The sequence below is a fragment of the Andrographis paniculata genome, unplaced genomic scaffold (genome assembly GCF_009805555.1).
Source record: "Andrographis paniculata isolate CXL003 unplaced genomic scaffold, ASM980555v1 Contig78END, whole genome shotgun sequence".
NCBI classification, from domain to species: domain Eukaryota; kingdom Viridiplantae; phylum Streptophyta; class Magnoliopsida; order Lamiales; family Acanthaceae; genus Andrographis; species Andrographis paniculata.
In genome coordinates this window covers 3923806-3949018 of record NW_026137615.1, presented here as the reverse complement: position 1 = coordinate 3949018, position 25213 = coordinate 3923806, and the positions used below count along the sequence as shown (strand labels likewise).

General features: G+C 29.7%; 5 protein-coding genes across 10 annotated transcripts; 1 reads left to right on the top strand and 4 right to left on the bottom strand.

Moving 5' to 3' along the window:
- Positions 1 to 4852: 4852 nt before the first annotated feature.
- On the bottom strand, positions 4853 to 6952 carry LOC127239837 (probable small nuclear ribonucleoprotein G). The gene is made up of 4 exons (XM_051258179.1): positions 6806 to 6952; positions 6678 to 6700; positions 5167 to 5288; positions 4853 to 5072 (listed from the first exon to the last, which is right to left on the bottom strand). The coding sequence occupies exons 1-4, from the start codon at positions 6838 to 6840 to the stop codon at positions 5010 to 5012; spliced, it is 243 nt and encodes an 80-aa protein (XP_051114136.1). The 5' UTR covers positions 6841 to 6952; the 3' UTR covers positions 4853 to 5009.
- Positions 6953 to 10688: 3736 nt separating this feature from the next.
- On the top strand, positions 10689 to 11099 carry LOC127239938 (protein SMALL AUXIN UP-REGULATED RNA 54-like). The gene has a single exon (XM_051258325.1). It carries the CDS (start codon positions 10711 to 10713, stop codon positions 11095 to 11097), a length of 387 nt encoding a protein of 128 aa, XP_051114282.1. The 5' UTR covers positions 10689 to 10710; the 3' UTR covers positions 11098 to 11099.
- Positions 11100 to 11576: 477 nt separating this feature from the next.
- Positions 11577 to 14828, bottom strand: LOC127239585 (uncharacterized). The gene is made up of 3 exons (XM_051257798.1): positions 13736 to 14828; positions 12419 to 12587; positions 11577 to 12220 (listed from the first exon to the last, which is right to left on the bottom strand). The coding sequence occupies exons 1-3, from the start codon at positions 14501 to 14503 to the stop codon at positions 11769 to 11771; spliced, it is 1389 nt and encodes a 462-aa protein (XP_051113755.1). The 5' UTR covers positions 14504 to 14828; the 3' UTR covers positions 11577 to 11768.
- Positions 14829 to 15869: 1041 nt separating this feature from the next.
- On the bottom strand, positions 15870 to 20105 carry LOC127239909 (protein ORANGE-LIKE, chloroplastic-like). Of its 2 annotated transcripts, none has more exons than XM_051258286.1 (8): positions 19915 to 20105; positions 18852 to 18969; positions 18618 to 18740; positions 17952 to 18042; positions 17792 to 17868; positions 17573 to 17696; positions 16464 to 16597; positions 15870 to 16058 (listed from the first exon to the last, which is right to left on the bottom strand). In XM_051258286.1, exons 1-8 carry the CDS (start codon positions 20103 to 20105, stop codon positions 15978 to 15980), a joined length of 939 nt encoding a protein of 312 aa, XP_051114243.1. In that variant the 3' UTR covers positions 15870 to 15977. The 2 variants fall into 2 exon arrangements, with proteins under 2 accessions (XP_051114243.1, XP_051114242.1); XM_051258285.1 differs by having other exon boundaries at positions 17573 to 17700; positions 17952 to 18038.
- On the bottom strand, positions 20046 to 24683 carry LOC127239907 (sorting nexin 1-like). Of its 5 annotated transcripts, none has more exons than XM_051258281.1 (12): positions 24475 to 24683; positions 24247 to 24399; positions 23889 to 24024; positions 23332 to 23465; positions 22939 to 23010; positions 22437 to 22593; positions 22229 to 22362; positions 22061 to 22129; positions 21821 to 21900; positions 21681 to 21741; positions 21223 to 21434; positions 20046 to 20181 (listed from the first exon to the last, which is right to left on the bottom strand). In XM_051258281.1, the coding sequence occupies exons 1-11, from the start codon at positions 24484 to 24486 to the stop codon at positions 21228 to 21230; spliced, it is 1215 nt and encodes a 404-aa protein (XP_051114238.1). In that variant the 5' UTR covers positions 24487 to 24683; the 3' UTR covers positions 20046 to 20181; positions 21223 to 21227. The 5 variants fall into 5 exon arrangements, with proteins under 5 accessions (XP_051114238.1, XP_051114237.1, XP_051114236.1 ...); XM_051258280.1 differs by lacking the exon at positions 20046 to 20181 and adding an exon at positions 20587 to 20727; XM_051258279.1 differs by lacking the exon at positions 20046 to 20181 and having other exon boundaries at positions 21083 to 21434; positions 24475 to 24682.
- Between the last annotated feature and the right edge of the window lie 530 nt (positions 24684 to 25213).

Genomic DNA, 25213 nt, shown 5'->3' with positions numbered 1-25213 from the left:
CTCCAATCGGATCTAATACCCTGCAAAATAGGTTCGACAGACAAGTCACACTAGGCGAACCCTGAGGATATCAGGGGTTAGAACCACGTATTAATTTGTAGTAAAATATATGATAATTTTTTAATTATAAACAATGAAGTAAATGAAAAATGTTAAGAGTACCTTAAAATTTGTATAGTAAATATATTATAAAATTGTTAGAGCATGTACAACGAAATAATTACAAATATCGTCAATAATTATTCAATTTTTTTTTTCCTTAAATCCAAAAACAAAAAATACATACAATGATTTAATTTAAAAGGTATATATATATATATATTAAGCTTCTTAGAAAGAGAGACAATTGTTCAAAGCGAAAATGACTTTCTTTTATATTTTTAACACAATTTTTCATATTACATATAAAAAATAATAATAATCAAACTGAAAAAATAGGGAGCACTTTTTACAGTGCTCCCTCCGTCTAATTTCTATTGTCCTGAGGTTATTTACACGATTTTTTAGGTGATTGTCTTTTTGTTATGAATGGACAAATTTTTTTTTAATTGTATGGTAGAGATGAAAAGTAATAAATGAATGAAGGGTAAAAACGTAAAATTTGTGTTAAAAAAAAAGAGGATCATAGTTGTTAAATGTCCCAAATAAAAAAATAGGACATCAGTTTGTGAACGGAGGGAGTATATCGTAAAACAATATTAGTAATAATAAGCAAGGCCATTTTTCATTTGTGTTTTAAAACCTTTTTTTTATTAAAACTTTTATATATTAACATATCATAGTCAAATTTTAAAACCTCATACAAAATACATTCTTTATTAATTTTAAATCAATCTAAAATTCTAAAGTATTTTCAAAACATAATAAAATAAAGGTTAATTAATTGATTAGAATTAGTTAGTACAGTGTTAGTGGTAAACATAATTGCCTGTATTTGCGGGCAGGCCACCATAATTAATGACTCTAATAATTTATTGCTCTTTTTGCTTAAAGAGCTTATCCCAGCAGACATTAATTTAATTTAATTTAATTTAATTAGGTTTTTTTAAAAAGAAAAAAACAAATTAATTAGTTAATTACTTGTCATAGTGTAATTGTAACTTATTATTGAGATTCCCAATACAAATCAGATCCAATAGTAAATATTTCAGCATGTAAATTAAAGTTACACGCATCTCTTCCCTTATGATGCTTCTTATTAAGGATTTACCGGCTTCCAGTCAGTACATAAAAATATTATTAATAACATATTTCATTCGTCTCAAAATTATAGTTTGGGTTGTATTTAGCACGAGATTTAAGAAATATTGATATTATATTGGTATTGGGTAAAAAGTACGGGTAAAATATTTTTTTGTCCTTGTGAGTGTATTAGTGTAAAAAGTAGTAACAATTGTGTAATAATAATGAAAAAGTAAACGTAGTTTTATAGTGATATGATTATTTATATACATGATACTATTGTTTTGAGACAGACAAAAATGGTAAACAAGACTATTGTATTGACACGGAAGGAGTATAAAAATTTAATATACAAAATGCGTCGTAATTTTTATTCTATATGTGTGTTTCTTTTGTCAATTTTTTTTTTTTAAAAAAAATTAATATTTGAATTATGCATTCCTAAAATTTTAAAGTACAGTTTTGCCTTTTACAAAATATCTAATTAAATAACAAAAGAAAAAATTAATTAATTAATCTATTTATACTATAAGAACAACAATATGATTAAAAGTGATCTTTATATGTATATATATAATATAATGATGGTTGGGTTCCCAATAAAAAAGATTGGATTGAATTGATGCAATAATAATTTTGAAGGGAGCTTCATTTGATTTCATTACATTTTCCCAAGTGGACGAGTATTTTTTTTGTAAATATTCAAACTTTTAACTGATTAGTCCTTTCTTAGTATATTTCGTAAATAAAAATATATTTAATTCAATATTTTTTTAAAAAACTATTGTAACAAAAAATATCCAAAATTATTGCATGAATAGAGTATATATTAGATTATTATTTAAATCAAAATTTATATTAAAACATAAGAAAAAAAATTGATTTTTTTACATTAATAAAATTTTATACTGGGTAAAATAAAATTCAATATAATATTTTACATGAAATATTGTTTTTTTTAAAAAAATAATAAATAAACACAAAAATATATATATTTTTTCAAAAAAATTAATATACACACTAGGTGCCTTTCACAAAATAAGTGAATGTTTTTTTTATTATAGCCCTCACATAAAATATATATATATATATATCTTAAATTATTTAACAAAACAAACACACCATATATTTAATACTATATAAAAATATTTATATTAAGTGAAAAAATAAAAATACTTTTGTGACTTACGTTTATTTTTAAAAATGTTGAACTATAAGAATATCATTGTGGTAAATGTATTGGATTGTAAGGATGTTGTTTATAAATTTAATTACAATTCTAAAATAATAAAACGATCCAAGTAGGAGACTTAAGAAAACTAAGGGTATGTTTGTTTGGGGTTTGGATTTTAGATTGATATTTGAATAGTAAAAATTTTGAATTTGAATAGTTGTATGATGTGATATAAATAGGTGTTGATGTGATGTTTTGAATGTAAAATTGATTTTTTAGTATAATATAAAAAAAATGAAAAATAAGTGTTATGATTTGATGTTTTTAGGGAGAAAATTTTGGGTGAACAGTAGAATTTTGACAAAATCCTACAAAGGAACACACTCTAAGGGTATGTTTGTTTGAAGGATTTTGGAGGATTTACACTGTTCATCCAATTTTTTCCCCCCAAAAATATCAAATCAAACACCTATTTTTCATTTTTTATATTATACTAAAAATCAATTTTACATTCAAAACATCACATCAAACCCTATTTATATCACATCATACAACTATTCAAATTCAAAATTTTTACTATTCAAATCCCAATCCAAAATCCAAACCCCCAAACAAACACACCCTAAGTTTATTCATTCAATCTATTTTTAGTGGTACGATTTTTCATAAATATTTTAAAAATATAATATATATTAACACAATATTTAATATACATTATATTTATTCACAAAAAGTTAATAATTCACACTAAACATTATTTTTTATATTAACAATATAATTCTTCATACATAAAATAAAAAAATATATTTATCCAAAAATATAGAATGAACTTCCATAGTTTACCTAGGTGTATTTGTTTGGGGGTTTGGATTTTGAGTTGAGATTTGAATAGTAAAAATTTTGAATTGGAATAGTTATATTGATGTGATATAAATTGATGTTGATGTTTTGAATGTAAAATTAATTTTTAATATAATATAAAAAATGAAAAATAAGTATTTGATTTGATGTTTTTTTTTTAAAAAAAAAAATTGAATAAATTGTGTATTTGGGGAAAATCCCCCAAACAAACACACCCTACAGTAAAAAGAAAGAAAAAATAATCCACCCTAAAAAAATATTATTGCATGTTAAAGGGAACAAAAGAAAAACGAGTAAAAGTGGGGCAGTATCGACAGTAACGGGCAATAACCAAAAAGCATTTATCACACTCCCCTCAAAAAAGAAGCTAAAAAAAAGTGAAGGTGAGTATGTAATGTAATGACTACGAGGACGAAAAATAAAAATACAAAATAATTGATTTAAATTTTTTAAATATTATTGGTTTGTTCATTTAATATTTTTAAGTGGTAGTATAATTCTCTATATTAAAATAATATAATATATATACACACTAATACAATATATATTAATATATTTTTTTATTTATTTTAAAACAAAACAACTAAATACAAAATAATAGTAATATATTATCAATACAATTCCTTATATCTTATATAAAAAAATACATTCATCCAAAAATACAAAATAAAAAAAGTCTCATATTTTAAATAAAAATTATATTTATATAAATATGTTAACATAAAATAAGATATAATAATAATGATATTTTTTAAAATGGTTTGTAGGAGCAAATGGACCAATACGCAAAGGACAAATATGAAATATGTACCGTAAGTTGGTACGTGAACTGCGATGCCCCCAAAATTTAAACTCAAACTGGCGCCAACTTAATTTAAATATTTTAATCCATTCATATAAAATTTACTCATTAAAATAAAACACGAATTTTGATAAATACTATAGTTTTGAGTTTGTTTGATTTTGGACTCAAATTAAAATGATCACTTTTCAATTATTAAAACTAATTTTTTTTTTAAATATTATATTAAAATAATATTTAAATCAAAATTAATACTTCTTCCATCGGGTAAAATTATATAAATTTATTTTAATATTAACATTGGTGGATAAAAAGTAAAGTAAAGTAAAGCCAAGCCAATATAAAAAATTAAACGATTTCAAAAATTTATTACATATATATATATTTTGCTTCGATAACTGAACCAAAAAATGTTCAAAATCAAAATCGAACAAAACAAACATTAAATATGCAGCATTTATATTCGAACCGAATTTGCTCAGTTAACTGAAAATTTGATTTGATTCGATTCAGCAGTTCGACGATTCGGTTTCGACATTTTGCTCACCTCTAATAGGAGTAAGTGCAAAAGATCCGGGATGTGTCACAATCAGCCATCTCGAAGAGATGCCATTGTAAGAGCATCCCCGTCAAGGAACAAGATAAACGAAATAAGTATCACCACGTGTAACAAAAGCTTTCTTTCGAAATTATACTTTAAAAAATTGTTCCAATAAAAGGTGTACGAAACACGGTCCCTTTCATAAGAAACATTTTAGCACAGATTCATTATAACTCATAAGCACCACGGTAAAAATAAATGTTTGATTTGATATTTTTTAAGAAAAAAAAGATGATAAATAATAGAAATTTGAAAAAATTTGATAAAAGAACATACCTGTAATGCATAACCGAGCAACATATATCCCAAAAAAAAAGTCCACAACAAATATTAGGCATCAAGAAATTAAAAACATAATAGCATCGCAAAAGATATATACATACATACATTCATTGTGCTCTACTAACTGGCTCAAGAGCTTCAACAGTGACGACGCTGTTCCCACGAATGACCTAAAAAACAAGGCGACAAAGAAACTTTAGTAAAAGCTGGAGGTCAGACAACGAGATTAATAAATGCACCAAACCTAAAACTCAATCGACATACCACCATCCCAATATCAGTTCTCTCATTTCCATTCACTTCGACAGTGTTGTCCACCACAAGGTTCATAAACTGGTCAAAGCCGCGGAGGGTTCCCACCACCATGCGGTTGGCATTTAGTTTTACTGCATTACGGCGACAGCATGTGAGTTCCTTCCTTTCCGTATAGTTGTCAATTTCGGACAACATTAAATAGCAGTCAATATCTAAAATATTGTAACATCTTAAAAATATACTTATACTAATGATTATATCTACAAATTACAATGAACTAAACAAAAAAAATGAAAAGGCTATAAATTGATCTCATAGTTATACAAGCAAAAACAATTAGATTACTATTAATTTAATAAATAAATAATTAAAGGGTTTGTTCATCTAACCAAACTCTTTTGACACGATTTCTAAATTAATATTATAAAAAATACAATATATACATATATTTACAATCACTTAGTGGAAAAGGAAGTGATGGAGCGTCAATCAAACATAGAATTAGTAAATCCAACACAAAATATATAGGAGTAATATATATACACTATCGACTCAAAAAATAAATCAACAATTTAATATAAACTATTTACTTTTTTATATTATGACACATTTCCTCATTTCTAACATATATATATATATATATATATATAAACAGATCAAACCCAAAACAAAACAAAGCCACTCAAAGTTAATCAAATTCAAAATCCAATAAATAATTTTATTTCTTATTTCCATCTCTTCATTGTTGCTCAGATATTCTTCATTTTCTTTACATTTGTTAGGATTGATTGAGCTAACTTTAACACTATTATAATATTGTCCGCTTTTGATTATGTCTATAAGGATTTGTTTTTATACTTCTCCAAAAAGCCTCATAGTAGTGAAGTTATATTAAAGATTTATAGACAGTGAGTTCTTCTGATTTTCCAATCAGAGACTTAATCTGCATTCTAGAGCTAGAAGTACCTATAGTTTTCTTTCCCTTCGATATTTGCTTGATTCCTAATGCAGATAGCATTCTCTTGAAGACATTATATTATATAACACAATTTAAAAATGTTCACATAAGATGATTTTTATTGATTAGCAATGAAATGTATAATATAAATACATAGCCTTGCATGTAAAAACAAACATAAACAGCACACTGTCGAGAACTACTATTGGAACTTCACTAACCTCAGATTCTCAGTTGCATATCACTAATCATTCACCATAACGTAGTAATTTTAACTTCAGTGTCATGAAATCATTCAGCAATTCTCTTCCAATTCATTCACATAGTAAAATAAATACCAATTCTCATAAGATTGAGACAGCAAAGGTGTAACGGAAATACACACAAATCATTTCTAGCAAGCATTCGCTATAAAACCACCAAATTCCCCAAACTCCGATTGAAAAAACACGTTTCAGTGTACAAACAAGACAAATTCTGCGAATTGATAAAGTAACCATGATTATCAAGACAGATTCGCTCGATTTTCACAAAAATGAAAACGATCTACTGAAAAACTTACTCTGAAGCTTCTTATCCATGTACCTGCCGAGCAAAACACCCGTTGTCAGGCGCTAATTCATAACTTTCAGATGACAAGCTTAAATAGAAAATTAGTCATGAAAGTACGAATTCAATGACTATTCTTACTTCTTGAGATCCGGAGGCTGTCCTGACCTGCTCATGGTGATGCTGATACCCTGGGAATTTGAGGATGGAGCTGTTTTCGACGGGTTATCGCTCTCAGAAACCCTAATTTGAAGAATGCCCCTTTTCAAGACGAACACTGTAATAGGCTTGGGGCTGTTAGAGCTTAGGGCCCAAATGAAACTATTGGGCCTAATATATATACGAAGTTATTTACATTTAGTTTAGGGTTGGTTTGTATGTCCGTGCAACCAATCTTATATAAAAGAATATATTTATTTTGTTGCGTAATAGTATAATTAATAATAATATTTTAATTGTAATAATTGGTTTAAAATAGTATAAATATATTTTTATCTTTTACTTTATAGTGTAAAAATAATGATACAATAGTAAAATATGAGTATTTGCAAAAAAAAAAAAATGGTTTATGGTTACTAAAAAAATAAATAATTACTTATTAGATGATCTAAAATAAAAATATATATATTTTGTGAGTGGACCAATATACTCTCCCCGTCCCAATTCAAATAGGTCATTAGTAGTTTTTCAGTAATTAAAAAATATTATTATTTTATTAATTAATATAATTGTGTAAATTTTTTTGATATTTTACTCTTTAATTTTATATATAAAGTAATATATATAATCGTATACTTGTAATTTAAATAAAAGTTAAAAAGTAATTTCACATTAATAAATTATTATTTTTTTAAAATTAAGAATATGATACTTGATGAAATATAGAAAATGATAAAAATGATAGTTTAAATTTAAATAAAAAAAAATTAGGGCCCTTAATAATTTATTCATTTTTTCATTTTGGTCCGTCTCATAATAAAGTATCTATTTTCTTTTTTTAGTAATTGTACTATCTATCTAATATTACAAATACTCTTCCAATTTACAATATATTACACAAATGTCATTACCATAGAATACTAATAGGGTTAATTTAGTTTTTTTTACTTTTATTTCTACTTTATTTCAATATAATGTTAATATTTTTAAAATTCTGTGAAAAAACAAATGGATATATAGATATGAGAAGAGGGAATATATAGTATGCATATTGGAGTCTTATTAAGTAAAAAGAAATTTGGAGGATCAAAGCTAACAAAATTTAATTTTATTTAGCAGAAATTGACGAGCATAGGATAGCAGTCATGTGTAACAACAACGCCTGTCAATTTGTGAAGGGAATTTTTTTTGCGATGTGAATCAGTCGTATTATTATTATTATTATTATTATTATTATTATTATTATTATAATAATTATATTTTTTCTACTAAAAAGTAAACACACACACAAATTAATGTTACACTTTGTCAATCCTACTACTATATGTGTCAACAAATTCCCATTCTGCCTCTGACTATTGAGGCTGTGGTTGTTTGTGGGATAACATGATTTATAAATAAATATAATACTCCCTTCGTCCCACATACTATATCTACGTTGTCATTTATATCACTTTTTTTTGTGAAAAATAATTACACACTTTAATCTCATTTTAAATTTTTAAATTTATTTATTTTTTAAATTTTAATTAAACTAATTAGCTATCTTAATCTTACTTTATAATTATTTATATTATAAGATAATTATTTTTACTGATACATTATTAATTATCTACCAATTATCTACTGTAGCAAACACTGTATGTGAGACGGAGGGAGTAATATATATATATCATCGGGTAGGATTTGCTCAAAAATTTTATTTCTATATATTTTTCAATGTTTTTTTACATCTAAAACTCTATTTTTATTTTTTTTATAATATTTGTGTATGTTAAATATGAATAAATAAACATATATTTTTTATTTATTGGTATTATATAAAATTTCATTATTTACTAAATGATATTCATATAACATATATTTTTTATTACAATATAATTTCAAAATTATTTAAATATGTATTCTAATTTTTTTTAATTATATATAATAAATTTATTTTAAAACTATCACTATATCACATAAAAATTATAAAATACAATCATAAAATATAAATTACTATAATTAATTAATTAAAATTATTACCTATTGTAAATAAAAGTGGTCAACTTACCCCGAGGGAGGGAGTATTGAAAAGTGTACTCCATTTTTTTAATTATATATATATATATAAAAAACCTATAAAAGAAAAAAAAAAGAAAAAAGAAAGAAAGAAAAGGTACTCCCTTTTATGAACAATAACACAAATATATATACATGGATTTTTTATTATTTTCTTTTAGCTTTTGATATCTTTTTATTATATAATGTCGATTAGTTTGTTTGATTGGTATTTTAAATTTAATTTGTACTCAATAAAGTATTTTTTTAATGATTTATCATGTTAAAAATTATTTAAACAAAAATAAAAATCTAAACACAGCAGAATGAACTGATTTTTAAAACAAAATTAAATTAGATGTTTATTTTTTATTGTTTATATTGGATTGGAAATTTTTGATATATTTAAAATGTGACATCATTAATTATTTTTGATTATTATAAAATTACAATAAATAGTATTTTAAATCTAAAATATTTTGTGAATATTATTTTTTCAGTACGATGAATTATACAATTATGTTTGGATATAAAAATTAAGAAATAATTATATTTTAATATAAAAAATACTACTTTTTTCGTTCCAAAACTATAGTATGGGTTGGGTTTGACACGAGATTAAAAGAATATTGATATTATATTGGTAGTGGATAAAAAGCTTTTTTTTTTATCCATTGTGTGTAAAAAGTAGTGGCAATTGTGTAATAACAATGAAAAAATAAAGGTAGTTTTATAGTGAGATGATTATTTATGAAAATAAAACTATTGTTTTAGGACGAACAAAAATGATAGACAAGAGTAATGTATCGGGACGAGGAGAGTATAATTTTGTTTTTATCCAAACCTTCAAATACGTTGTGTAGACATTTTTTTTTGGTTGAATCTTCATGATCAAATGACTGAAAAGAACATATATTTTAAACAGGATCGATCCTGACTTTTAAGAAGTTCAGGACAAAACAAAAACAGACTCCTAAATGTATGAATAATATATTTTTATTTATAATAAAATAAATAAAATATTTGTTTTTAATATTTTTAAATGCAAAAGTAATACTTCCTCCGCCCCGGAACAATGGTGACGTTTGCTTTTTGCACGTAGATTTTTGAATATTAGTATTATAGTGAATTGTAATGAAAAAGACAAAAATACCCCTATTAATATTGTGTAATATAAAAGTAATGACATTTGTGTAATATAGTGTAAGTTGGAAGAGTATTTATTATGTTAGGTAGGTAGTATAATTATTAAATTAGGAAATTGTAACATTGTTTTGGGACAAACGAAAATAAAAAATAATATCCTTTCAATAAGACGGAGAGAGTATTATTATTATTCTTTTAACACTAGAGATTAAAACCATTGACCACCGTTATAAAATAGCTTCGTACCACCACTAAGTTACAACTTTTTTTAAAAGTTATGAATATGTCAAATAAATTCTATATATAAACTATATATCCCTCTCGGCTGAAGCCAGGCCGGCTCTTCTTCTAAGGCTTCATTTATACTTTTCTTTTTTTTTTTTTTTTTTTAAATTTTAATTTTTTTTAATATTATAAACATTTAATATTTAATATATTATTTTATAACAAAGATTATCCAATTTGATATTAAACAATTACTATCCCAAATTCTAAAATATATGCATAAATTGATCAAAGTGTGTTTGACAAAATGCCGGAACGAACTTGGCCGTTGACAAAGCCAAAAGGTAAAATTAGTGCAATAGCCGTCTAGAGCCTGCTTTAAAAAGTCAACCTCCCTTCACTACAAAACCACCATCTCAATCCACAAAAACACTTGTCCAAATTTCACCATTTCCATCCTCAAAAGAATAAAAAAAATGCTTCCCAAAAGACTCGTCTCCATGAAAAAACTAGCCAGGAAACTTAAGTCAACGACCAATGTCGTCGATTTCTCCGGCGAGCCGCGATGGCGGCGCTACGAGTGCTTGCACAGCAGCGATCATCGCACCATTTCGATGACGGGGACTTTCGTCGTGTACGTGGGCGAAGATAGGCGGAGGTTCACCGTCCCGATGAACTACCTATCGCATCCGTTATTCAAAATTTTGCTCGACAAGGCGTACGACGAATTTGGCTTCGACCAACAAAACGGGCTCGTTTTCCCGTGTAGTGTCGCCGCATTTCAAGAAGTGATCACCGCCGTCGAATGCTGCAACGGGATGTTCGAGTTCGGAGAGTTGGTCGAGAATCTTAAGATATTTTAGATATTCAGTTTTAGATTTAGTAAATTTAGGTTTAAATTTAGTCTTATATATATATATATAGATTATACTACCTCCGTCCGGCTCTAAGAGTTTCATTTACTTTTTTACGTATTGATATTTGAATATTAATTATTATATCAAAACGTAATACAAATTAAGAAAATATTGCAAAAATATTTTTATTTGTGTCTTATAATATACATTTGGACAAAAAATTATACAAACATTGAAATATTTTTTAAGTACAATGATAGAAAAGATCAATTTGAGGCCCTTAGAGACAGACAAAAAAATTATTATTTATATTTAAATGTATCGAGCCTATATATAAACTACTTATTTTGATGATCAAAATCATGCAATTTTTCAATTTACATGATTTATATTAACAGAGGAGTTTGTCCGAACACCTCGGGTAGAATCGAGATGCGATCTTGTCGTGTAATTACTTAAACGCTATAATAATACGTCGCTTTTTCTTTTTATATAGATTCGACGAATATTTGCATTAAGCGGAAGGGTCTAATCTTAAAATTAAACGCGAAAGTTTTAACGAAGCTTTAACAAACGGATAACTCGAATTCGATGGATTCAAGAAAACATAAAAACAACGAGCTAACGAAGCGCAGGGTTTTACTTACGAATAAACTCCGCGATCGATCGATATAACGTCATTTGGTCGTTCCTTCGAGAAGAATCCGTTTCATTTTGTCGACGAGCTCCTGCATTTGCTCCCTCGAGTGCAGCGGGAATGGGAAAACGCAAGCGCAATCGAGTTTCCCGTCTCGAATCGCGTCGAATATCGCAATCGACGGCCCCACACCGTGCACCGACGAGCATCCGATGAAGTCTTCCAAGCCGAGGCCCTTATGAAGCTCATTCGAAGCGTCGATCACGAGGTCCTCGAAGACGGATATAAGCGAAGTTCGGAGCGATCCCATCGACGTCAGGCCGGGATTCTCGATAGCCTTGCACATCAGAAAGTTTACGTCGCCCATGTCGGTAAAATGCTTCTTGTTGCTCTTCGCAGTCTCGAACGACGAATGGACTCGCTTCGTCAGCTCGAGCAAATCTTCGCCGCCTTTTATGTCGTGAGAATTCAGAATTGCAGAGTGATAAAAACCTGCTACAAATTGAATGTTATACACAAATAGTATATTTGTAATGGAATTTCGTCCATAAAATTCATGTAGCTAACGCAATTCCATTCATAATTCCGTCTCTAATATCATTAGTAACGAAAAAAGTGGATTTAGGAACGAAAAAACATCCTTACAAAAATGATATTTTGACATAGATAGCATCGATTAATTCGACTCACCAATATGGTTGCTGCAGAGCGGAGGATCGAGAACGGAACGGCAATCCATGAGAGTTACGAGGGCATATTTTTCCCATTGGCCTTCGGGAATCCCTTTCGATGAATGAGTAGCGAGTAATCCCGCCGCGGCAAGAAGCTCGAACAATTTTATTTCGTTACGTTGACAACTCTGCCAAAACAACAACAAACTCAAGTAGCTATACAGAAAAATTCGAATCTTGTAAGCACAAAATTCACCGCACTCGACAATGATTAGTCGAAGAAATATTTTAACGCAATTATTCACAGAATTTTGCATCGTAAATAAGTAACAACGACCAACAACACTCACCCCTAAGTTTCTACGGCACACGGAAATCCTTCTATGAATATTATAGATTGTGTTCTTGTGAGAGTTTTACCACATAATTTTACTATTCATATTCATTTTTTCTTAAAAAAATATCAAATCAAATAATTATTTTTATTCTTTTATATTATATTACAATTTTATTTTACATTCAAAACATCACATCAAATATTTGTTTATGTCACATCAAACAACTATTCAAATTCAATATTTTACCGTTACAAAATCCAAACTCACAAACAAACACACCCATAGAGATTATTCGGCTCATATCATTACATCATCCCGTGTTAAAAACTAGGAATAGAACACAGGTAATCCGATCCAATCATCTTCGAAAGAACTAAGAAAACAATCCCATCGACTTATATCATCCCAAGCAACTTTCTTTACCAAACACTAGATTGCAGATTGAATTCATATAAACTCAATCGAAAAGGAGTAATCAATGGTCTATATGTCAATTAAAAATGCAATCACTAACTTACAAAATCCGAGCTCAAAGACAGGCTATTATCAACATCGATCAAGTATCATTACATCGCCCCGGCTAAAACAAGAAATAGAACGCAACTAATCCAATCCAATCATCTTCGAAAAAAAACAATCCCATTCACTTGAATCATCTCGAGTAACTTTCTTCCTCGAACAATCTTCCTCAAACAATAGATTGCAGATTCAATTCATATTAAGTCAATCTTACGAAAAAACTCAAAAAAAGGAGCCACCAATGGCCTATATATCGATCAAAACTGCAATCACTCACAAAATCAGAGATCCAAAAGCATCAATCAATGGCATATATATATATATATCTTCAGAAGAGCTAATGAAAGCATAAACACTGATCAATCCAATGGATCAAAACAGAAATCTCAATCTTCTTCTAATACCAAATCATGCCATTGTAATCAAACAAGGGAGCACTGTGAAGCAACAAATTCATACAAAAAATTGCAACCACTCACAGATAGAATCCGGCCGGTGCCTTCGCCGTCGATCTGCAACCTGACAACGCGCGACATTCTGCCGGAGATGGTGTCCTGAAAACTCAAATTCCCCAATCGGAATGAATTCAACGAGTACCCTAACACGTCCACGCCACGCGCCCAGAATGGCTTGTTCCCCTGTCCGCTAGGAATGTATTCCTCAATCGGTAAATTAACCTCGATCTCCTTCCCCAATTCCATTTCTGAATCTCCTTTTCCTCCTCCGTTCATCTCCAGAAGTTCCTGAAGCAGCGTCAGAGCCGACGCTCTGTCGCACACGGACGTATGAACCCTAATCGTAGCAACCCAACGGTTATCCTCCAGAGTGTATAAGCTCGACAAGAAGAGATCAATATCCGATGAATGGTCAGGATTCTGCCACGTGTTGCTGTTCAGCTCGTGTTCTAGAAGGAGATGGAAGGGCGGAATGGAGCCGTACTCGCCCGGGAAACTGTTCCGGAGAATTTCAGACGTCAATTGGAGATCGAACCGCCGGACTTCGACGTAAGGCGCTGCGGAGGTGACGTAGGAGTACGAATTCGCGGGGGAATCGAACCGGAGCTTCGAATTGAGGATTGGGTGGTTAATCTGGAGGCGGCGGAGCGATCTCTGGAGGCAATCGGCGTCGGGAGGTCTGGCGAGAAGGAGAGCCATGACGGTTATTCCGGTGCCGCCGGGCACCGCCTTGCACCAGCTTCGTTCGGTGGCGCCGAGCGTCCGGGTTCGCAGCTCTCCGGCGACGGACATTGCGCGACGAATTCCGGCGACTAGATCGGAATTGGATTAGGGTTTGATTTTACAACCGGATTCAGGGAATCTGGGGATAATATCGACAGCGACGGAGTGTGGGATTAGACGATCCTTGTTCATGCAGTGGGGGAGGAAGGCGACAATGGGTGAGGATAGGGAGAGATAGGTGAGAGTGACATCAATGAGGGGTTGCAGAGGTTGAAAGTGAGGGTTGCGTCGTACTTTGAAGAAGACGACGAATTGGAGATAACTAATTTAAGCGTAGGCAAAGGCATTTTGGTAATGTAGGGTACTGTCGATTTACAATTTCAGTTAATCATCGCTGTTTGCTATGCCTATGCAACATAAAAGCTCACTCGACTAAAAAGAAAAAAAAGGTTGATTTGGCTCATCCTCCACCCCATCAAATGATTATTAGTCATTATGTCCATATAAATTGTACATATATTTTCGTCTATAATTTGTCATTTTTTAAAATAATTATATTTTAAAATTTTTAATTTATAATTTTTTAATTTCAATTAAATTATTAAATTATTTTAATTTATAATTATTTTTATTATACTGTAATTATTTTAACTAATGTATTTTTTAATTATTTATAAATTATAAGCCTCCCTTACAAACGAGGTTCCACAGGGCAAATCATATTAGACAAATCACTCAAATGCGTGAAAGTTTGAATATATGATTTCACGGTGACAAATTCACTCGTCGCATCACCGGGTGGATAAAATAGAATAAACATAAATTTAGTACATGACATAATATTAGTGGACAAATGAAGTAATGTATTTTTTATTTGAAATAATGGTACTTATTCGAAAAATGTTTTAGTTTGAAATATTTTTTGATGTGAAATATAAGTGTAAATAATAAAAAAATACTCTATTCGTCCACACATAAAGTAAATAGTTATTTTTGGCACGGTGTCTAAAAATAATAATATTTTAATTAACAGTTAAAAGTAGTGTAATGATATTTTTGTCCTTACTTTTTAATATAAAGTAATGATGTGATTTAAAATAGGAGTATTTGTGGAAAAAAAGATAAAATATTTAATAAAATATTTACTCTGTAATATTTTGTATTAAATATTAACTTTTCTGAAATTCCTACGTCCATTTTACAATTTTAATATATTAAAATCAAAATTTATTATTCTTTTTATTTATTTTTTACTATTTTCAACTAAATATTAAAATATTCATATTTTTTTATCTTATTTTTACTTTAATATAAAAGATAAAATAAATATTGTACTATATAATTATAAAATACTAATTTACCTTAATTATAATGCAAAAGTTAAATAAAAATCTTACAAGTGAATAGAGGCAATATATAGTAAAAAATATGTCAGTAAAGGTAAATTTGGTAAATAAATCTACAGTAATGCAGCGGAACTTGTTGCAAGAATACTTACAAAGGAAGGTAATAAGAAACACGGTCAAAATGGCTATCAAAGCTACTAATAGTTGAAAGGTTCGATCCTTGGGTCGTGCTCGCTCGCCATTGCCATACCCGTGCAAAGGCACGTCGGGCACATTACCTTCAAACAAGAGGTTTGTTTGTTTAATGAAATAATTTTAATTTTTTTTTAACATAAAATATAGAAAATTGTGTGAGTAATATAAAAATTATAAATATCTGTAATATATTATATTTTTTTTGAAAAATTGTATTTTTTCACAAAAAAAGTAAAATCAAGAATTATATCACACGAATCAACTATTTGAATTTATAAAAGTAAAATCTCTAAAAAATAACAAATTAAATACTTATTCTTTTTATATAATACTAAAAATTAATTTTACCATTAATATTTATTTATATCACACGAATCAACTATTTGAATTTTTTAGAGTTTTAAGAATAGTTAAAATTAAGAATTTGATGTGATGTAAATGGACGCTGAAATATTTTGTTTTAAATGAAAAATAAATTTTTATATTACCTTGCCGGCCCCCGAGCAATTCGGACACCTTTCCATAGTCGGCGTAGACAACGGACGATCAGAGGCGCTTGCCACTATAGGTTTCGCCGGCAAACACAACCCACTCCCCGAACATCGAGCACACGCCAAGTATCCTATTACAAGATTTCACAAAAATCTCGTGTTATTAAAAGGGATTTAAATCGCTACGGATGTTTGAATTTAGAAATACGAAATTTAACAAAAAAAACTTTTTTACAAAAGTCTAAAAGTAAAAAAAAAAACTTCAAATACTCGTTACAAAAAGTCAAATATTCAACTTAAAATAATATTCCCTCTGTCCCAAAAGTGTAGTCTTATTGTGTTGGACACGAGATTTAAGGAATATTTATATTATATTGGTAGTTGGTAAAAAGTAAGGATAAATGACTTTTTTGCCCTTGTAAGTATATTAGTGTAAAAAGTAGTGGCAATTGTGTAATAATAATGAAAAAGTATGTATAGTTTTAAGATGATATGATTATTTATGGAAGTGAGACTATTGTTTTGGGACGGACAAAAATAGTAAACAAGACTATTGTATTGGAACGGAGGAAGTATATTTTATACTTTTTACACAATTCCGCGTACCACAAACTAAAAATCAATTTATTTTAAAATACTACATTTTTGGTGTGTAGTACGAAAAATTATGTCAAAAATATAAAATACCACATCCGCTCCGGCTCTAAAGGCCTCATTTACTTTTTGCATATTAATCTTTAAATATTAATTATTATATGAAAACGTAAAATAAATTAAAGAAAAATGATAAAAATACTTCTATTAGCTTTTTATAATATTATTACAATGATATTTGTGAAAAAAAATATACAAATATAAAAATATTTTAATGCGAAGTACAACGACCCAAACGGTAAATGAAACTCTTAGTGCCAGACGGAAGAAGTATATTATTTTAAATTGAATATTTGAGTTTTTGACTTTTGCAATGAATATTTAAAGTTTATTTTGACTTTTTTACTTTTGTAATAAAAAATAAAAATTGTATTACTTATTATTATTATTATTATTTTTGAGGAATCGCAATTGAAAAATTTGTTGAAAGAATAAAGCCATAGAATACATACCCGTCCCGCTACAATACTTGCATTTCTTCTCCTCTTGTTGCCGGACATTTCTCAACTCGAGCAACATGAACGCTGAAATGACGCCGACTGCCCCTCCCGAGAACGAGGCTACGATCGGATCCACCTGACTAGAAAAAAACAAAAAATAATTATTTGGGAGTGTGCGTATGTTCTTACACATCCGAGGAGTAAATAAACTTCGAGCATATGACATAGTACCTTAATTGCGAAGGCAAATGAAGTTGTTGTATGAAATCCGCATAGGACTTTCCTCCTAAGCCTAACTTCAACTCGAGCTATTACACGAAATGCGCAAATTGCCAAATTCAATATGTTGTTATGTCGAATTTCGACCTTGTAATAAAGTTTTGAGGCTTACGGTTGGCGCGATAAGGCCCCCGAAAACTATGATTCCAAGTATCATTGCAAAGCTCGTTAGATGGAGCTGTCTCAACGTCTTTGCCGTCTGTCTTAGCCAAAAATGGACATAACACGATTACGATTACGGACATACAAAACCTTAAAAATGTTGAATTAGTTTTTCGAATGTCTGATTTTATGCTCGTACTATTCATCAATTTTTTTATCAAATAAATAATATTTTTATTCAATATACTATATCAAAATCACTTTATTATACGTTTACTTGTAAAAAATTTGATACTATTTATTAATAACTTTTACAAAAAATTCAATCAAATATCTATTGTTGCACAAAATATTACATCAAATACTAATTTTTTACTATTATAAAATTTTTTCGAACCTCCAAACTCTAAAAGTCTCTATCCGAACGGAGCCAATTTTTATTTAAAATATTATTATAATTCAAAATTTCATTACATCCTCCTACTTAACCCACCTAAATAATTTATTATTTAGAGTATCACATCTGAATAACACATTTCTATTTATAATTTATTTGGTTCTCTCTCAATTACTAATTTATTTTCACTCTTATCTTTTGGTAATAAAAAATAACTTCGATTTTAGATAAAATAAAAGAATAGCAATGTGATTGAGGAAAAGGTTCATAGTCGATTACCATACGAGGAAGGAAGGGAATAGAAGAAGGTACATCGAGCATATCGTCATTCTCGTCTTCAAGAGTAGGCTCGGGGCCACCTTTCACACTCTTGATTCGTTCTTGCACTCTTAGCCGTCTTACCTTTTTTGTATCGAACCACAAAAAAAAATAAAAAAAATCGGTTATACAATGTTAGAAGAGATTCCCACAATGACAATGGACTAAAAGAAAACGAGGAAGTAAGAAATGTACTTCTTCCATGAGGAGAAAGATATTATTACGCCGGCGTCTAATGTTGTCTTGGATTTCCTGCAATTGCAATGGCTCAAAATCGTGGACTGTCTCCGGCCCTTCGATGATGCAAAAATCCCTGAAAAAATCGTAGATTGTTCGAACATTATGAAAATTTTAACGTCGATTTAACATTATTTTGTAAATAGTTTCGCATATTCTTATAGTATTTTTGTGATTTTAAATTTTTAATTGGAAATTATATATTATTATATAAGTAGACATTTACGATATTTTTAGATAAAAAATAATAGTATATATATATTTATGTATTTTGATATAATATTAAAAAATATCAAAATGTATTGAAAATACTACCAAATCAACCCCTTATAAAATACTCTCTTCAAACAATGATGATTTTTTCTTCTTTTTGTCTATTCTAACTCTAATAAATATAAATTAATTTTTTATACATGAACCAGTTAAAACTCCTTTATTTTTATTTTTATTTTAATAAATAAGTATTTTATTTATATTAAAATTCTTTATTTTTATAAAATTAATTTTTTAAATTAGTTATAAATAAATATATTATATAAAATTTTATTATTTATATTAAAATATATTGTATTAAAATATAATATTTAAATATTTTAAATATCAATAATAGTATTCATATAAAAAATATTAAAATAATATTATAATTTATTATTAATAAATTATTAATTTATATTATTAAAATATATGTGTTAAACCAAATTAATTATTTGACCGAAGGAGAGAATAATTATTAATTTTTTAATATATTGGAATTTTGAATACTCCCGAACTTTCGGAAATTCTTTATTTAAACAAATATTTTATGGAGCACAATTAAAAATAAATAAATAAATAAATTTACCAAACCCTATCGTTTCGTACTCTTCTTATCTATTATCCCTCCAATTTGACAAAAAACCATTTCGAAATCACAACCGTCGAGAAATTCCACCGCCGGTGACAAATACTCGCCGCAGAACGATTCAACAAACGCCGACAAACAACGCAAAAACGAAACAGAATCAATGAAGTAATTTATTACCCGTAGTTGTTTTCTCCGGAAGGATTGGGGGAGACATCATCGGACGAAGACAAACACACAGTCCTCCTCCGGCCTGTCTTACTGTTATTCCTCCACGACCAAATCCTCTCCGGATTCTTCGTCGCCGGCCGGTAGGAAATTGCGAGGACGCTCCAGGAGTACAGCGGAGAACAGAGATTCATAGAATTCATACCTCTTATCGATAGATAACTAATTGTCGGAATGTGTATTTATGTGTGTGTGTGAAGGAATTTGGAGATTCCGAAGCTGAGAGAGAGAGAGAGAGAGATTTCAGAGGAAAGGAGGAGAGGATTTGTGTGAATAGACCACAGCACCGCCATTAATGAGGGAAGATTTAGATTGCCGTACATAAGAATCGGGAAGAAGACGACAACGTCTTTACCAGAAGTTTGCCTTTCTCGGATGTTCTAATGGACGCTTTTAAATTAACCTGTCTTAATCAATATGAACTTTGTGTTTTTATTCTCCGTATTTATTTTTAATTCAAGATGTTACCTACCTAATTTGTTTTTTAATTACAATATTACGTCAGTATTAATTTAATCACATCTAACCCATTTTAATTGAAAACACGCACAAATAAAACACAATGACTATATTTTATAAGAAAAAAAATATCTTTTAACAATCTTTTCATTTTATCGGTCTCATAACAGAATATCTATATACCTAACATTACAAAATATCATTTCAATTTACAATATAATATTACACAAAATGTCATTATTTAACAAAATATTGTTTATGAATAATATCAAAATCGTATATATAAATAGAAGAGGATCAGGTCACCTGTCATGTTTAATAAAAAAATTTATATAGTAAAAAATTAACATTTAATAGGAAAAGTTATTTTTAGTGCCATGTTTTTATTAAAATTACTGTAAATAAATAGTATGTGTAAACATGACTCTAGTGTTTCCCAAAAAAAAAAAAGTCTAGTGTTTCAAAGGTGGACAATTGATTCCAAATAAAAACACTATTCTTCTTTTTTTTTTTAATAACGTTTAAAATCAAAATATTATTTCGACTAAAATTCAGACCAAACAAACCATGTTAGCGGGCATCTTAAAATTTATTGAATAGCATAAAAAAAAAAAAAAAACCCATCGAATCAATCATCAAGAAAATTTATTGAACCCCAACGTAAAAATATAGACTTAGATTATTAAGGATCAAAAAGCACATATCGAACCACCACATAAAACAGCACATAATCGAAAGCAAATTTATTACTAATAAGCATAGCAACATTGGACCAACAAACATAGGATCATAACAGCGTACCTGGACTAGGCCGAGCAAGCCTCGACTCGAGGAAGAAGGCTGCTCCAAGCCCGGGCGACGTCATTCGCCAGACGGGCTTGACCCTTGGCAAATTCGTGAAAGGCCAAGCCAATGTCCGCGGTTTTCTGTTCTTGAAATCGAACCATCTCGTCGTTAATTCGACTCACAATTGTCTCGAATCTTTTCGTCGCCTCAGCAGCATCAGCCTTCAGCTGCATCACCAAACCATTTTTGTTTCTTCAGTTTCTTTATTGTACAATCTTTACGATTCTCTATAAAATATACTTACCCCGTCATCTATTGTGTGATCATTTGACCGGACACGAGTTTTAAGAAAAACAAGTAAAAATAAAAACAAAAGTGATACACTTTTTTTACTAAAAAAACAATAATAATTTTAGATGACAATAAAAAAAATAAAAAAAAATTTGGATGACAGAGAAGTATTATTTAACAACCTCATCAAATTCGCGCTCTGCTTCCGCCACTTTGTCAGGTCGGGTTAACCTCAGTTTCTGTCTGCAGACGAGTTTCCAAAGGCATAAAGAACCTGATAAGGTATATTAAATGTAAGAACGCGTAAAGGGATCGAACATACAAGTCTATTTCCTTAAACTTAATCGCCTCCTCCAGCTCGCATTGGCGCCTGAAAGCATTTGCTCTTTCTGTGATTGTGTCCTGTCCCGTAAATTAGACAACAATAAGATATATAGTGGATATTTCTCGGGGAAGTTTCAGTATAATTAAATCTATACAGGCGAAATTCATGCTAAAAATATCAAAATTAATTATCCATTCAAAACATCACTTGTTCTCCGGTAAGAAAAACAATGTTTACCTTAACAGATTGAATTGCTCGGACATAATCCTTCAAAGGTTCTTCGAAATCCATCAAGAGGCTGTGGGCCTGATGATAAAGCAGAAATACGAAGGTCAAAAAGGAATTCAACGAGTTTGAAAATTTTGTTAAGGAACATAAATAAGCCTACTCTGATTAAAGCCATACTTCTTTCTCAAGCCTAGAAGAAATAATCTCGGCTGTCTCTCCAAGTTCGGAAAATGCCTTCCCGAGCGCATCTCCTTCGCAATTTCCTAGTACTTTGACTGCCTTGCCAAAATCAGACAGAGATTGTCCCAACTCTGCAACAAATAGTGCCTCCGATCAAGAACCGAGATTTGTGTTAGAAATAACAGGGTATTCTTCCTTGACATACCTCTGTGTCTCTTTACAAGGTTGTAGGCATGTTTCTGGGCTTCAGCTAGGCGATCTTCGAGCTGAAAAATGTAGTTCTTCAGGTTCTGATACTCGGCAGTTGATTCTTCAACCGGCTTTTCCTTTCCGAGAACATGACTCACTTTAGACTGTACATCCTGTCAAATTAGCCATAGTAAATCAAGTTTTCTTGTCATTATTTTACATACATTGTAGAAATAGATCAATTTACTATTCAAACCACAAACCCCCAAATAATTAACCCAAGGGACTCCGTCTAAAGCCCAATGGTTGACTCAATCATACTGAAAAACAACTAATCCAGTTGGCACCATAATGAATTTTTTCCTAAAAAATGAAACAATAAGATAATTTAAGAAAAATGAGAGTTCTCTAGAACAGGATAGAATATATTGTTAATGGACATTACTAATTTAATTAGGACACCTACCCTTTCGCCACCAATTGCTTTTACTATGCCATCTAATCGTCAAATAAAATACCTTAAAAATTTGCATCAAGTCCGATGACTTCGTGAAGATATTAGTGTCCACAGCCCTTGCGCTTTCCATGGTCTGCACATTGGAACGACATGAAATTGTAATTTATCAGAAGCTCAAAACAAGCAGAAATTCTTCGAGAAGAAAATAGGAAAGGAACACATACTCATTTCCAAATAATGGGAACAGGATGTGGAAGTAATGCAACCGACTTATGCCCACAGTTTCTATGCAAATTTCATGTTTCTTATTCAAGAATGTTCTTAAAGTTCAGACAAAAATGTCAACTATGTTAGATAACAAAATGGGCTCGAGTTTAGGCAGAAATATCAATCATGAATCCACATAATAAGTATTTTCCACTTCAAGATAGTTGCCACAATCATTTTAAATTACCTGCTCACTAGCCTGTAGAAAGATTCTTAAATCCTCACTCTGCCGTAGCTCAGGATGTGCGGCAATTCGGTTTATGAACACATCCAATGCTTGTCGCCTTGTCTCGATAAATTCAGCACTGAGTCTAAACTTCTCTGGCATGATAGAAACCAACCTCAGATAATAACATACTTTCTTTTATTTGAATTATCTTACTATTTTGTTTGAAATTTTTGAAGCTATTCATTTCAGATAATAACATACTTTCAAACAAGGGAGTAAGACAACTTCGTCTACCCCATGTTAATTTATGAGCAATTCTACAAAGCCTCCCTTTAACAATGTTTTCATTTAGGGCTACAACGGATTTTAAATCTACAAAATCAAGAAGTTCACATACCTTAACATTTGTTATTTCAAATACTTTCTAAAATCTTTATAAGACAACATCAAGAATTTAAATTCTGAAGTTGAAATTGAACATAATACAATTCCATTCAATAAAACACATTATGAAATTCATATCCATCCAACCAAACGTTCCTTAACGAAAATTCTTCGTCAGTTTAGCTGATTACCTACAGTGCTCTTCTCCGGAAGAGGAGGAATAAAAATGCCCATATACTTCTCATAAAGACGGTCTCTTAACCAAACAAAATCACTGTATCTCCGAATAACAATTTTCTCATTGCCATCATATTCAGGTAGATTTGTCTGCAAATTAAGCATCACTGCGTTACTTCACCAATTTAGGTCATTGTAAGAAGCCAATGAGAACAAATAACAACATATTCACAGAGCTAATTTCTATGTTTTCGATTTTGAGAATTATTCTTCTTTCAAACTATCTCTGCAAGGAGCTAAAAACACAACTACGATGTATAAGATGAATTTTTACGGATACGATTAATTTCTCTGAAATCAATTGCTATTTACCTTAGTGATAACTTTGTAGGAGACGTAAGACTGAACTCCACTCCCTAATTTTGCAGGATCCGTAACCGATACCTTCAGAAACGAAGGCAGCGAAGATGGCGATCTAGGGCTTTGCCCCATCGTACCTGATCCACTTTTCTCCTGCTCCTGCATCTGCGCATTTTCAGCATTTTCTCTAGCAATTAAATCGATTTCAAAATAAATTATGAAGCATGCTCGAAAAATTACCGTAGTGATCATTGGTGTTTACCGAAACGATCGAGGTGGATAGTAAACTCCGGCGGCGTTCACCGGCCGTAGGATTGCATCAGTGGCCGTTTCCGGCGAAGAGTGTGGGGAAGATACGTTATGAAACAACTGGCGCTTGGAGCAGAGATGCCATTGATTTGGAGGAGTTCGTTTCTTTTTATCCCTCGCTCTTTGACACACGTTTTATTCGTGTTTGTGTCGCCATCTGGTTTTCATTTTGCGCTGGGCTGGCCTTAAACGATTTACCAGGCGCGCTAAAAGACAATATATATATATATATATATATATATATATATTGTAAAAATTAGAACTATTTCTTTTTTTTATAAAAGAAAATTAGAAAATACAATTTTTTTATTATTTTATATTAAAAAAAATCGATATAATTTTGATTACAGAGAGAAAGTATTATATTTCATTGTTTTAAGAATTATTATTTTAAAAAGCTTTTAGTTTGTAGATGTGCATTATTTTATATTTTCGGCGTAATTTGTTAAATATAATTAAAATAACTTAATTTATTTTAATTAAATTATAATTTATATTTTATAATTTTTTATTTGTCACTAATATAATTATTTGTCATTTAAGTTACTCCAATGAAAATATTATTCGTTTGTTTTAGTAATTGTATTTTTTATTTTAATAAAATATTTTTAGCCCGCAACTAATTTATCAACTTTGTCATATTAGTAAAAATACTCATAATTTAATTAAA